Below are 13,465 nucleotides of genomic sequence, written 5' to 3' on the forward strand. Positions count from 1 at the left end.
TTCTGTGAGACCCATCTCGTCGACGAAAGAGACTGTACCTATCGTCGGAGTTCCGTCGACGGCCAAGACTAGAAAAATCTCATCAACGACGGCCTCGTGGATGGCCACTTAATCCTCGTCCGAAAAATACTTCCTCGTCGATGGCGAGCTCATCGTCGAGAACTACATCGTCGTCGACGACCAAATAGTCAACGAAGACCACATCGTCGACTAAGCCCTCGTCGTCGTCGAAGACGACTTCGTTGACGGACACTTCCTCGACGTTTTCACCTTCAGTGACGATTCCATCATCAACGGGGAGCGAGCTGCGGTCGCAGGCCTCCGTCGCAATTTCAAAGAGTTTCGGGACCAAAATCCCCTTAAACTCCTTATAGAGATCAGCGGCTAAGCCGTCCATCCCTGGGGACTTCGCCGTCTGCAGATGGGCTATTGCGCCTCGTATTTCCTCTTCCCGAAGGGGCCCTCCTAGTACCTCCTGACTGTCCTCGTCTACACAGGGGGGAGCTGCACCCTCCCAAGGAATGCTTCTATGCCCTTAGGGTCCGCCGAAGACTGGGACTCTAAGTACATTTTACTGAAAGACCTCATTTATCGCCCGCTGAGTGTACACCAACTGGCCCATCTCATTCTTTAGCGCCAGAATCGGGTGCGGGTGCCCACGTCAGTAGCCTCCCAGCCTTATCGCCCTCCGAATACCACCGCCGTCTACTGGCCGTTCTATTAAATTTGCCTAGCGAGTCCCACGTGGCCCCCAGCTGCTGGCGTGCGGCCGTCCACTCCGGCAGTCGCTCTTTGTCCGTGGGAAAGTCTTTTTCCAGCACTGCCAGGCAATCCTCGTATTTGCGGAGGTCCCGCTCTAGCATCCTTTTTACCCCCACCTCTGTGGACAAACAAATCCCCCTAAGAACCACTTTCATAGCATCCCACTCATTCGCTCTGGTGCTAGCGGAGCCCCAATTCACCTCCAAATACCTCTCGAGCCCCTGTGAAATAGCTTCTTTAAAGGTAGGATCACACAAGGCCTCTGTATTGAGTCTCCAGAGCGGGATCTTGGGTCGTGGTCTGCCCCTCGAATACGTGAGCAGGAGCGGGGTGTGGTCCGACAAGTAGCGAGCCAGATATTGAACCTCTGCTACATGAAACATTGCCGTTCCCTGGAGGAAAAGTAGTCCAATCTATTATGGGTATTGGCAGCAGGCGTGTAGCACGAATACACCCGTTGGGCTGGGTTACGGTGCCTCCATACAACTAGCAGGCCATAACTTTGAATCATCTGGTTCATCGCCTCCCTCATCTTAGGTTTGGCATCTAATTTAGGGGGAATCTGTCAAGCCCTCCATCGAGAGCACAGTTAAAGTCCCCTGCGACAAGGAGCTCTGTGCCCGGGTCCAGATCTAACCGTCCCTGCCCCCGACCCAGAAATTCCCCATTGTCACTGTTCGGGGCATAAACATTCACTAAGCAGACACTGCAACCATCTAACAACCCCACTACTATCACAAACCTGCCCTCTGGGTCCAGTGTAGTGTGCAAGGCCTTAAAAAGGACTCCCGGTGCCACCCATATCAGTGCACCCCTGGCGAAACCGGAGTAAGATGTGGCGAAAAATTGTCCCTGCCACCTACGCTGGACATACTTAAGACAGTCCCCCCCAGAGGTGCGTCTCCTGTAGGAATGCAATGCTGACCCCATGGCTCTGGAGGTAGGTGGCCACCCTGATTCGTTTAATCATTTTATTGAGCCCCCTAACATTCCATGTAACCAATTTGTATGTATCACCTGCCAGAAGTCAGAAGTCCATGAAATCGCAGCCCTCAGCTCACACTCATATGACCCCCTAGCACAGGATGTGCCCGTTAGTTACGCAAAGTAATGGATCTGGGTTAGAAACACCAGGAAATGCTGACTTGGAAATATTTTGCTTTGGGTGTTGACACTTCTCTGTAATACTTGAGAATAAAACCAAAATCCATAAAGATTTGCATATTGTACTTCTGGACAGTTTTACTGAAAGAAAAGAAAAAATTGTAAGTCCATGTCAGAATATATGATTTTTCACTGTATAGACAAGCTATGATGATCCTCCTGAGGTACTAGTAATAGTATGCACAGAGGACGTTTTCTATGGGTTCTGTTTTTTTATTCCAGTCTCTGCTTTAGCGGTCTAGTTTTCTTTATCCTATAAGCCTTACTGTTTATTTACTGAATTTAGCTTTTTAAAATACTGCATATCTGGGAGATTTCGCCTGGTGCTTTTCTGAACTTAGACCCATCCTCTGACGTACTCACCAGATATCCCATTCAGGCATATTCTAATTGTATTGTGTGCTAGGCACATATTTCCCCCGATATGTAAATCAGGATACTGTATAGAATTATTGTTTGTTTGATGTATTGATATAATTCTATTAATAAAACAGACTTTTTTTTAAAGTTACTTAACCCAGTTTAATTACTGTACGAAATAGCTTAAAAAGATTCACTTTATTTATACTACACATAAAACGGTGTGCAACAGCAACAATGGATCAAAGATGATGTGCTTCTTTTAAGCAACATATTTTCACTGATCATTATTATGATATATATACATGATTGTAATGCAAGGTTAAATCCTAAAAGGGTTTCCGTTATTTTCTGCTTACATGTCTTCTGGTTTTGAGTTTGGACATTTACCTGACCAGATAGCAATGACCGATGTCCATGCTTCATTTCTCTGGCACAGGGCGAGGAGGACTCTGAAGAGAATAGGAATGTGGAAGACAAGCAGGAGAATGGATCCTCCATGAAAAAAATTAGTCGACCTGGAAGGAAACGCAAACATTTGGTAAGTGCACAATTAAATCAATCTGGTATTTATAGCTAGATAAGCCACTATTAGTATTTCTGGTTTCAAAGGTCTGTTTTCCTTGAGCAAATAATTGTATTTGTACCAAAAGAAGAATATCTCCATTTAAAAAGTACATTTTTGCATTGATGCACCATGAACCATATGCAGCATATAACGTATGACATTTTCCTGCATGTAGCATTTGGATGTGTCAGTTGGTAAGGTGATACTGGCCAGGATATGGTTATGGAAAGTTGGCAGGGGAATGTGAGATACTGTTTGTTGTCCATTCTCTGTATCACAAAATGTAGGTGATGATTCTTGCATGCTACTGTATACTTTATATTGCAAGTTATAGCTGTGTTAAGAGTTGTGTGTAGCTAACTGATCTAACAAATTGTTTTTTATTACTACTAGCTTTGCTTTTTTTGCAGTACCTGTGCAGGGTTGGGTGGGTTCTCTGACCCTAGTGCTGGAAAAGAAGTATGATAATTGAGAGGTCACCACCAGATTCTGGACATTGCTGAATTATCCAGTATTAGGGGTGTCTTTCATAGATTCACATGCCTGAATCATTCCCCGTCGTCGAGACGGGAGCCTCCGGTATATAAAAAAGTAATGTCCTATAGACATACTGTGAGAAGTTGGCCTGATGTGCAGTGTTCACTATTCTAGTGATCACTATATATCAGTCCAAACAACCCTTATTGATGATTGGTTGTAAGTCAACCTTATAGACCAGCTATCCTAGTAGCATGGATACGAGCAGTCTAAGGCTAAGACTCTAGAGGGCGTGTTAAGCCAGCTGTTTTACCATCACATTACCCCTTGAACACCCAGTGAAAGGACACCACACAAGTGTTATGAAAATAAACAGTGTATTTATTAGAATCACAACAACCCTGTACTCTTTATGAGGACAGGGTGCTAGGCACACAACAAAACTCTTACGAAAATACTTAAGTTAGCACGTTATACACAAATGCCCGAGGGGCACGAAAAACCATATACTTAAAAAGTGGAATGCGAAATTACTAGCAGGTAAGTACAGTACTAATAGGCTTTGGACTCGCTAGGACTTGACTATAGAATCGTTAGATTACTTCTAGGAGACCTAGGGGACTCGGGTGCAGAGTGTGCACTCTCACGCGGGATGCGGGACAAAGTCTATGGAAGCTAGTAAAGGCAAAGTTAGTGTTCACGGGCGAACCCGACCTGGTAGGAAGAAAACGACAGTGGATCCTGACCCTAGGATAGTGAGGCTATGCTGGGACACCGAAGTGCCGAAGTTACCTAGCCCAGGGGCTGCAGCTGCATAGGTCTGAAAAGACGTCGGGGATCTCGTTGCCGGACCAGGAGCCTGGAAGAAGGAAGTTGCTGGCAGGCGACCAGTGAAGGAAAGTTCGATGGATCCAAGCCTGGATCAAGGAAGAAGAAACCTGAAAGCAGAGGGGACCAAGTTCTTGAATCACTAGCCAGTGATTAAGTGGGCACCAGGATGGCACCGGGCGAAGTCACCTCGACTAGGTGAGTGGGCGACGCTGGCTCTGCAGATCTCACGGACCAGGAGGCGTTGTCGGCGACCAGGATGGAGAGGCGAGCTGTCCCACGATGGATGAAGCTGTCGGCGTCGAAGTTACCCAGGATTGGGCAACAAGCCTTGGCTAATTCAAGCCCACGCGGTGGACTCAAAATGGCGTCTTGAGTGGACCAGGAGGGTCCGGGGTGCTCCTCTTTTGGAAGGGAGCAAGGGCCAGCCTGGAGCAACCAGACCAGCAGCAGAAATGTCGTCGGGCGTCGTTCGGAAGGCCACAAGCCAGCGGGCTAGTAGCCAAACAACGCGGTGAGCAGCAAAAAGCAGAAGGGCCCCACGCAGATCGTGGAGATGCTGGGAGGCTGTACTTCGGTGCTGGAGCTGCTCAGGGTCGGGGCTTCTCGGACCCCAAAGCACTCACCAGGAAATTACTCGGCGGGCTTGCTGGAAAGAAGCCGTGCAGTCTTGAAGATGGCCGGTCCCTCGAGGTCTCGTCACACCCACGAATCTCAGCGTGACTGATGATGCAGGTAGAGGTCAGAGGTGCCAGGGAAGCCGGTTCTCGTCGAGCTGGGCAGTCTTGATCCGTAGGAGAGGCTTGCAGCAGACCGCAGTGTTCTTACGATGGTGCCTGCGGATGCAGGGTGACTACTCCTTAGTCACAAGGGAGAAATCTTAGGAAGAAGTCTTGAGTTCCTTTCGTGGAAAGTAGTTTCAGGATTCAAAGATGATCTGATTTGGAAGGGGGCCAGTTCCTACCTTTATCCTGTAAAAAGGGGCTGGCACGCGACTAAGTCCTGCCCTATGGGTGGGACTAGGAGGGGGGTGGTTACACCCACTTCCTTGGCGGGCTTTTCCCCAGCACAGGGTCTGGAGTGACCCTGGAACTGGTTCCAGCCAGCCTATGCACAGTGAGCACCGGGGTGCCACGTGCAGTCACCTTCCTCTAAAGCCCTGCCTACCTACAATACACAAAACCCTGTCTGGGACGGTGCTGGCACCGCCCCTGGCAGGAAACCCTTTGTCCTTATCTCCTGTTCTGGGAGGACTCCCAGCAGCAGGAGGGCAGACTTGTGTCTCGGTGGCAGCATCCATTTTGTGGAGCTGAGGCTCTGTTTGACTTTAACCGGGGTTAGGGGTTACATACATGTCGTGTCCCTCTAGAAGGGTGGAATGCTAACCCCGTCGCCAGAATTGGCGAGGGGTTAGTATTCCAATTCGTATGACACCTTACTCGACATGTTTTGATAAAGCGATACCAGAGTTGGCATATAACCGCGAGGATTATAATGCACTTAAGAGTATATGGTATGCGATATCATGGAAACGGCTAAGGGATGGATCCCGAAAGCCGCAGACAGGCTCAGCTCATGCCAGAGCACCATCTCACACGATTCCAAGCACTCTGCCTTCAGGATTGTTAAGGCCTGCCATAGGAGTGACTGATAGGAGATCTGTGTGTCCATTTTTAGGTTTAGATATAGGTATACTATATCTAAAGCAAAGGGTGATTACACCACCTTGCCCCAGCTGTCAAGCAGCCAGTTGTGTCAGATTTGGATGGCCAGCCAGGGGTGGCATAATACATGCTGCAGCCCCTGGTAGGCCCTGGGTACGCCTATGCCCTGGGTACCTAAGGTACACTGTACAGGGACTGATAAGGTGACTCAGTATCCAATTTAGATATGTACCTAAGGTACATGGAATCCATTTTACAGAGAGAGCAGTAGGCCTGGGGCCCTGAATAGCAGGGTCCCAGGTCAACTAAGTCAGAAAACCAGCAAAACACCAGGCAAAAAGTTGGGGGCAACCATAGTCAGGGATCTACCTTCCTACACATACATAGAGAAAATAGGCCTAAGGGTCTCACCTTAGTAGCCTTTCTTTGTCCTTATGCAAAAAGGACCAAACTCTCACAGTCAGCCAATCAGCTCCGACCTCCCTCTAGAACCTTCCTGGGAGGAGCCTCAGTCCCTCAGATTTTCTACCGCACGTTGTGCTAGGGAGTCTCCAGCCTGAGCTCTTCTCAGGATTCCTTATAAATCATCTACTTTCCTTTGAAAGTGAATCTTCACTCTACAATCTTCAAGGACTACTTCAGTAACACTTTGAGGCAGTAAGTGTTTTCTTTCCACTGCTTTCTTCGATGTCTGAATCCCAGAAGAAAGCCCTTTTCAGGGCCTGCTCTTCATGTGGGAAGAAAAGGCTCCATGTGGATGATAAGCATACCTTATGCTTATATTGCCTTTATCCGGACCACGTCCCTGCAGAATGCAAAATATGTAGGTCTTTCCCTAGAAAGACCGTGAGAGACAGGGAAGGTCGCCTTCTCATCTGGCTCGACAGACTCAAGGACAGAGACACTCTGGAATCTTCCGAGGGTAGTGTCTCTAAAACCTCAGCAGTCTCTCAAAAGAGGCCAAGGGTAACTTCCCCTGGCCCCTCAGACACTCCTCCTAGGAAGACAGCCAAGAAGTCTTCAGAGGCAAGATCTACGACATCTTCTGTGTCTGTTAAGGATAATCAGACTTTTAAAAAGCCTGCTCAGGCATCTAGCAGACCTGCCCAGAGGACTACCTCAGTAACTACCACGGTGTCAACGACGTCAGCGTTGTCTCTTTCACCGTCGACGATGACATCTCCATCATCGTCATCGACAGGTAGACCTATTTCCTCTGTTTTACTGCTGAAATCGTCGACGACAAAGACCCTGTCGACGTCGAAGACTACTCCGTCGACGAAAACTACGCCGTCGACGACGACATCCTCTTTAACGAACCTATCGACGACGACGTCGACGTCGACGACGAACCCACCATCGACAGCCCCGATGACGAAAGCATCGACGAGGGCATCGACGGCGAAGACGTCGACGACGAAAACGTCGACGAGAACGACATCGACGACGGGCTCGCCGTCTACGAGTGCACCGACGACGTCACGGTCGTCGTCGACCAAATTGCCGTCTACGGAGATTCCGTCGACGAGGACCCTACCGTCGACGAAGGACTCGTCGTCGTCGACGAAGTTAAAGACGCCGTCGACGGAGGACTCGTCGTCGACTAAGTTAAAGCTGCCGTCGACGGAGGACTCGTCGTCGACGAAGACGCTTTCAGAAACATGGAAGAAAACCAAGCTCGTGGAGGTGTCATCCCTCACGCTACCACCGTCGACGACGCCGTCGGCGGCTTCCACCTCCAGTCCTGCGTTGGGCAAGACTACTAAGCCGCATATTACGCCGGAGACCACGTCTCCAAGCAAAGTGGAGATGCAACCGCCTAACGAAATCTTCCAGAGTGAAGACTCCGAAGAGGATGACCACCTGGGCCCCGCTACTTCCATCTCGGACCTACATGTCAAATGCCAAAGCACTGACGAGGAGGTAGAGGAATTCTCTTACCAGGAGCACTCCGTCCACACTAAAGTCAGCACGGAGGTTACCCCCATGATATGCCTACCTGCTGCTCTGGTGAACGACCTGAAATTCCTTGTACAGGATTACAAACAACGCTTCCCGGACGCTGACAGTAGAGATCAGTCGCCGATCGTTCATAACCCAGCGGCAGCCCCAAAACCGTCTCGACCTCCTCCTCAGGCCCACCATGAGAAGATTCAACCTCAGGAGGTAGTGTCGTCAGACGTGGATGAGGAGGAGGAAGAATTGGAGGAAGGAGAGGTCCAGGAGGCCCACTCTACCCATGATGAGGAGGATGAATATGTGGCGTCCTCACCAGCATCGCCCCAACCGCGCCATGCGGACTCGCCGCCGGTAGACATCGGCGGCTTCCATAAAATTGTGGAAAGAGCGGCGAAGAGATTCCATATGGCTATCGAATCCACAGAAACTGAATGCTTCCTGCACGATTTTAAGGAGCAGACTCAAAAGACGACTTTCCTGAGCACTTCTGAAACAGCTTGCTGCAGCCGCCACGCCTCGCCAGACCCGCTCCGCGGGTCCCGCTTCGCGGCTTACAGCTGCTGTTAGGATAAAACCAAGGGGCCTCACCTTACCTGACTGGACCGGCAGGGCTGCGAGCGAAGAGCGGTGGACCCCACGGACCAGGAGTCCCCGCGCGCCCGTTTCCAGCTGGGCTGCTCTCCCTGCCGGCACCGCCCCCACCTCCACGGCGCTTTAAGCGGCGCATCCGCAGACCTAAGGCGGATTGCTGTCACGGACGCCGAGCCTTTCCTGAGCACTTCTGAAACAGCTTGCTGCAGCCGCCACGCCTCGCCGGACGCGGCTTACAGCTGCTGTTAGGATAAAACCAAGGGGCCTCACCTTACCTGACTGGACCGGCAGGGCTGCGAGCGAAGAGCGGTGGACTCCACGGACCAGGAGTCCCCGCGCGCCCGTTTCCAGCTGGGCTGCTCTCCCTGCCGGCACCGCCCCCTCGGCGACCTTTGTACAGCTACAAAGAGGAAGTACCATCCCCGCTGCGCGGGACGGCGCAGGGAGAAGCCCGGGCAAAGGGCGGGCCCTCTACGGCCCTCATCGGACATAGGAGGACGGGGACGGGCCACACCCTTTGGCTGTTCGCTGAGGTAATTCTTCATCTCTCATTTTATATCTACATGCCCAAGCCCAAAGCAGGGGAAATGCCCAATACAATCCCAGATGACATATTCGCTCACTCATCTCCTAACTTCCCATGGCTGGAGGATTTAAATAGTATGTGTAAAGTCAATTATGTTCCAGCAGCACTTTCCCCCATGCGAAAACGTAGCAGCTCACTATTACCTACAAGGGAGCCGAAATCTATACCTCTCAGGGTTACCCCTGCCAAAAGGAAGAACGAGGGGGACAAAGATAATGGGAGTCTTACTAAACCTCAAATATCTGATAAACTTTCTGTAAGCCCTTCCATTAATTCTTCTTCTACTGTGCCACCTGATGCTCATCTGGACGATTCGCCACCATCTCCCCACCAGGCCCTTCTGACCATGATCGAGCAACTGTTGAAATCCTTAATACACCCTCTGATGGATAAAATTAATACGCTAGAGAATAAACTTACGGGGCTGGAGAACTCCATTGACTGTTTCCTGAAACCATCAGCCCACGTTTTTACTACTGATTGCTCGCCAACAACCGCCCATACAAATCCATCTAACCCGACTATTTCTCATGATGTGGCGCCTAATCAACCCTTAATAACCACTCCCTTGTTGCCCATCAAACCCAAAGGCCCCTTGAAAGTGACTACACCACGTCATATCCCACCTAAACATGTTCGAACCACCCACATTCAGTTACAGCCTGAAGCTGCGCCTTTTGTGATAGTCCTATCGGGAGTCCCTGAACTTACAAAAGGCAAAATTGAGTCACGAAGAACTTATGAACAAGGTTAAGTTCTGGTTATCAAAAAATAGACCTCTGCCTTACCATCTTGATGGACACATAATAACCGTCCGGAGGGTGGGATGGCTTGGATCCCTTAAAAAAGACATCGCGGGGGATTTGATCCTGGTTCGATTTAGGAGCAGGCATATTGTGCCATACTTGCAGACATGGCTACCTCAGAACGAAGATGGTCTTATCTCTATTTGGGACCTATATGACTTTTATCCTTACATGCCCTATAATCATTTAACCAGTACATGGGGCTTTGATAACATCCTAGTGGGCAGAGGGACCCGTTCCAATAGTTTCTCTCTGCCTACTAACTGTCCCAAACCGTGGTTTCACAGCCCTTTGGGGGGTAATTATTAAACCTTTTTGGAATACTGTGAACTATACCGTTGTCTAAAGGTAGTGTAAAGTACGTCTAATACGTTTAACTGCGTAAATCTAAAGCCTTTATGAGATTTATTTTATCTTAAAAAACGTTTTGAATGCATTGTTGCATGTGTCTGTATGCTTTCATGATTTTAATTTTTAAAGCTTATTATTATTATTATTATTAACTTATGGTCTGCCGCATCGCCAAAATGAACAGTATTAGAATAAAGACTTTGAAATCGAAAATTTAGTAGGTATTTTAAAATAGTCAAAGTCTAAATGTGCTAAGTTGGCATCGTTGTTTCTCCGAAGGGCCAATGATTTCCTACACTCTGCTTTGTATAAATGATTTTTATTGGGATTGCTGTAAGGTTGAGGGTCTCGAGGGGACAGTGTTGATATTTGTATAAATTGTATAATTGTGGGGATTATGAATTGTATTTTTAATGAATGAACTGTTTTATGCACTTTTATGGTATTTTTTAAATACCGAATAAAGATTCAAATGGTAATGGCTATTCCAATAATAGAATTTCTGTGGGAACAAGGCAAGAAAATAATGCTGACGCCCGCTTCTGTGTCTGCGGTTGTTCCGCGCCTGGACAAAAAATACAAAGCCCCACTGTCTGCAGCGGTTTGCCTAAATGGGCACCCTAAACCTGATTCAGTGGTCACACAAGCGGCCCAGAAACACTCCCGCAACCCTTCCTCCCCGCTGTCCGCTCCTCCGGACAAAGAAGGCAGAAAACTGGACACAATCGGCAAAAGGTTCACGACGACTTCGGCCATGACCGTCAAGGTGGCCAACTCCATTGCCCTGTTGGGGCGTTATAATCGTCAACTCTGGGAAGACATAGCCCCATATTTGTCAGACCTGCCGGACACAGTCCAAGGGGAAGTCCAGGCTCTACTAGTGGAGGGTCAATCTTCAGCAGCCGAAATAATAGACTGTGCTATCGATGCGGCCATGACTGGCTTTCGTCAACTTGCTGGAGCTGCGGTCCTACGCCGTCAAGGATGGCTTAAGGCGACGTCGTTCCGCCAGGAGGTGCAATCCAAGGTCTTGGACATGCCCTTCGATGGCCAGCACCTTTTTGGGTCCAAAATCGATGAGGCATTGCAAACCATGAAGAAGGACACGGATACGGCCAGGGCTCTGGGTACCTTACAGTCCCGGAACCAGTCCTTTCGAGGCAACAGATCCAGAGGACAGTCCTCGTATCGAGGTTCCTATCAGAATAGGTCCTCGTACTCCTATACTAACAAAGGTCAATACCAACACAAGCAACCTCAAGGCCGTCAATCGTCCTATGGACGATCGAACTTCAGAGGCAAGAATGCAAAGAGGGGCACTGGCGGCAGCCAGTGACGAGCTACTCCAGCCAGTCCAGCCACCCTATCCCTCCTTACAACTTGGAGGAAAATTGACCCATTTCCTCAACAATTGGCAACTCATAACCACGGACAGGTGGGTTCTCCAAATTATACGTTTTGGCCATTCCCTCGAATTCACCACCATCCCTCCCAGGACTCCTCCTCGCAGGCGGGCGCACAAAAACTTACGCCTGCTTCTCCAGGAAATTTCTGTAATGCTGAAGAAAGGAGCTATCGAGTGCGTTCCGGCACCCCTGAAGGGGAAGGGCTTTTACTCCCACTTCTTTCTTGTACGCCAGAAAGAGGACAAGTGGCGGCCCATTCTGGACCTCCGAGCGCTCAACGTCTTCCTACGAAGCCAATCGTTCAGGATGGTGACGATTCAAGAAATACTAGGCATTCTAGAAAAAGGAGATTTCATGACATCCTTGGATCTCCAGGATGCCTACTACCACATCCCCATCCTCAAGTGTCACAGAAAATTCCTGAGGTTCGAGGTTGCAGGGCAACATTATCAATTCAAGGTACTACCGTTCGGCCTCAAATCCGCGCCGCGGATTTTCACGAAGTGCCTTGCACCAGTTGCAGCTTTCCTGCGTCAAATGGGTCACCAGGTCTTCCCCTACCTAGACGACTGGCTGGTGAAAGCACCCTCGGAGGAAGACGCAGCCAAATCCTCCAACGCCTGCACAAATCTTTTTCAGAGGCTGGGATTAACCCTCAATCTCAAGAAATCCTGTGTCGTCCCTACGACAAAAATTACCTTCCTCGGAGCAACCTTGGACACAGAGTGCGCAAGAGCCTTTCCCTCGAAGGAAAGGACAGACAAGATATTGTCCCTGGCCACGGCTGTGGCGAACAGGACACACCTGAAGGTCCGGACCTATACATCCCTCCTGGGCATGATGTCCTCCTGTATACTCCTCGTCCCTCACTGCAGACTCAGAATGCGCCCGTTGCAGGAGGCGCTCGCGAGCCAATGGACTCAAAGTACTGGCTCTTTCGAGGACACTGTCTGGATAACACCCAAAATGACCAAGAGTCTAACCTGGTGGAGGCGTGGCAAAAATCTGACCGTAGGACTGTCATTTCTCCTTCCGGCAACACCTCTGGTGATCACCACGGACGCTTCCCTGGAGGGATGGGGAGCTGTCCTTCAGGACCTTCGGATCAGCGGCAAATGGGACACTCAGGAAAAACAGCTTCATATAAATCTTTTAGAGCTGAGAGCCGTGTATCTGGCACTACAGGCCTTTCTACCACGCATCCGGCACTCCCCAGTGCTCGTCAAAACGGACAACACCACGACGATGCACTATCTCAACAAACAGGGAGGAACGCGTTCGCTCTCTCTATCACGCGAATCGCAGAAGATCTGGAACTGGCTAGTGCTGCAGGGAATCACACTCAAAGCCGACTATGTGCCGGGCAAGGACAATACCATCGCCGACGCCCTAAGCAGGCAACGATCACTCTCCCACGAGTGGGAACTGAGCGACAGCGCGCTGACTCACATCTTCTCTCAATGGGGAGTCCCAGGAATCGACCTGTTTGCCACCAAGGGGAACGCCAAATGCCCAAGCTACGCAAGCTGGCATCCCCAACAGGGATCACTGGGGAATGCCTTTTCCATCGGTTGGTTCAGCGTGTTTGCGTACGCTTTTCCTCCGTTTCCCATGATCCCGAGGCTCCTCAGGAAGATGAAGGCGGAGCCCTGTACCCTGATCCTGATTGCCCCGTCCTGGTCGAGACAACACTGGTTCTCGGATCTACTTCGGCTCTCTATCAAGACACCGATTCGTCTGCGACAGCACCCGAACCTCCTGACGATGTCCAAGGGGCAGGTGCAACACCCGAACCTGCAATCGCTCAGGTTATCGGCCTGGCTCCTGAGCACAGAGAGTTCGGTGGCCTAAATATCCCGCAGGACTGCAGAGATATACTGGCAAAAGCGAGAGCAGACAGTACCAACAAAACCTACTCTCTCAAATGGAAAAGATTCTGCATT

At 49.9% G+C, this 13,465-nt stretch overlaps 1 protein-coding gene across 3 annotated transcripts in view; it reads left to right on the forward strand.

The window, feature by feature from the left end:
* Nucleotides 1–13,465, forward strand: part of DNMT3A (DNA methyltransferase 3 alpha) — a 2,120,215-nt gene that overhangs the window by 280,942 nt on the left and 1,825,808 nt on the right. For all 3 annotated transcript variants that reach the window (XM_078650037.1, XM_078650035.1, XM_078650036.1), the window contains exon 4: nt 2,726–2,827. In XM_078650037.1, coding sequence (XP_078506163.1) covers nt 2,726–2,827 — 102 coding nt within the window. The remainder of the gene's footprint in view (nt 1–2,725; nt 2,828–13,465) is intronic.

This window comes from Lissotriton helveticus, chromosome 6 (assembly GCF_964261635.1).
Source record: "Lissotriton helveticus chromosome 6, aLisHel1.1, whole genome shotgun sequence".
In the NCBI taxonomy this organism is placed as follows: Eukaryota; Metazoa; Chordata; class Amphibia; order Caudata; family Salamandridae; genus Lissotriton; species Lissotriton helveticus.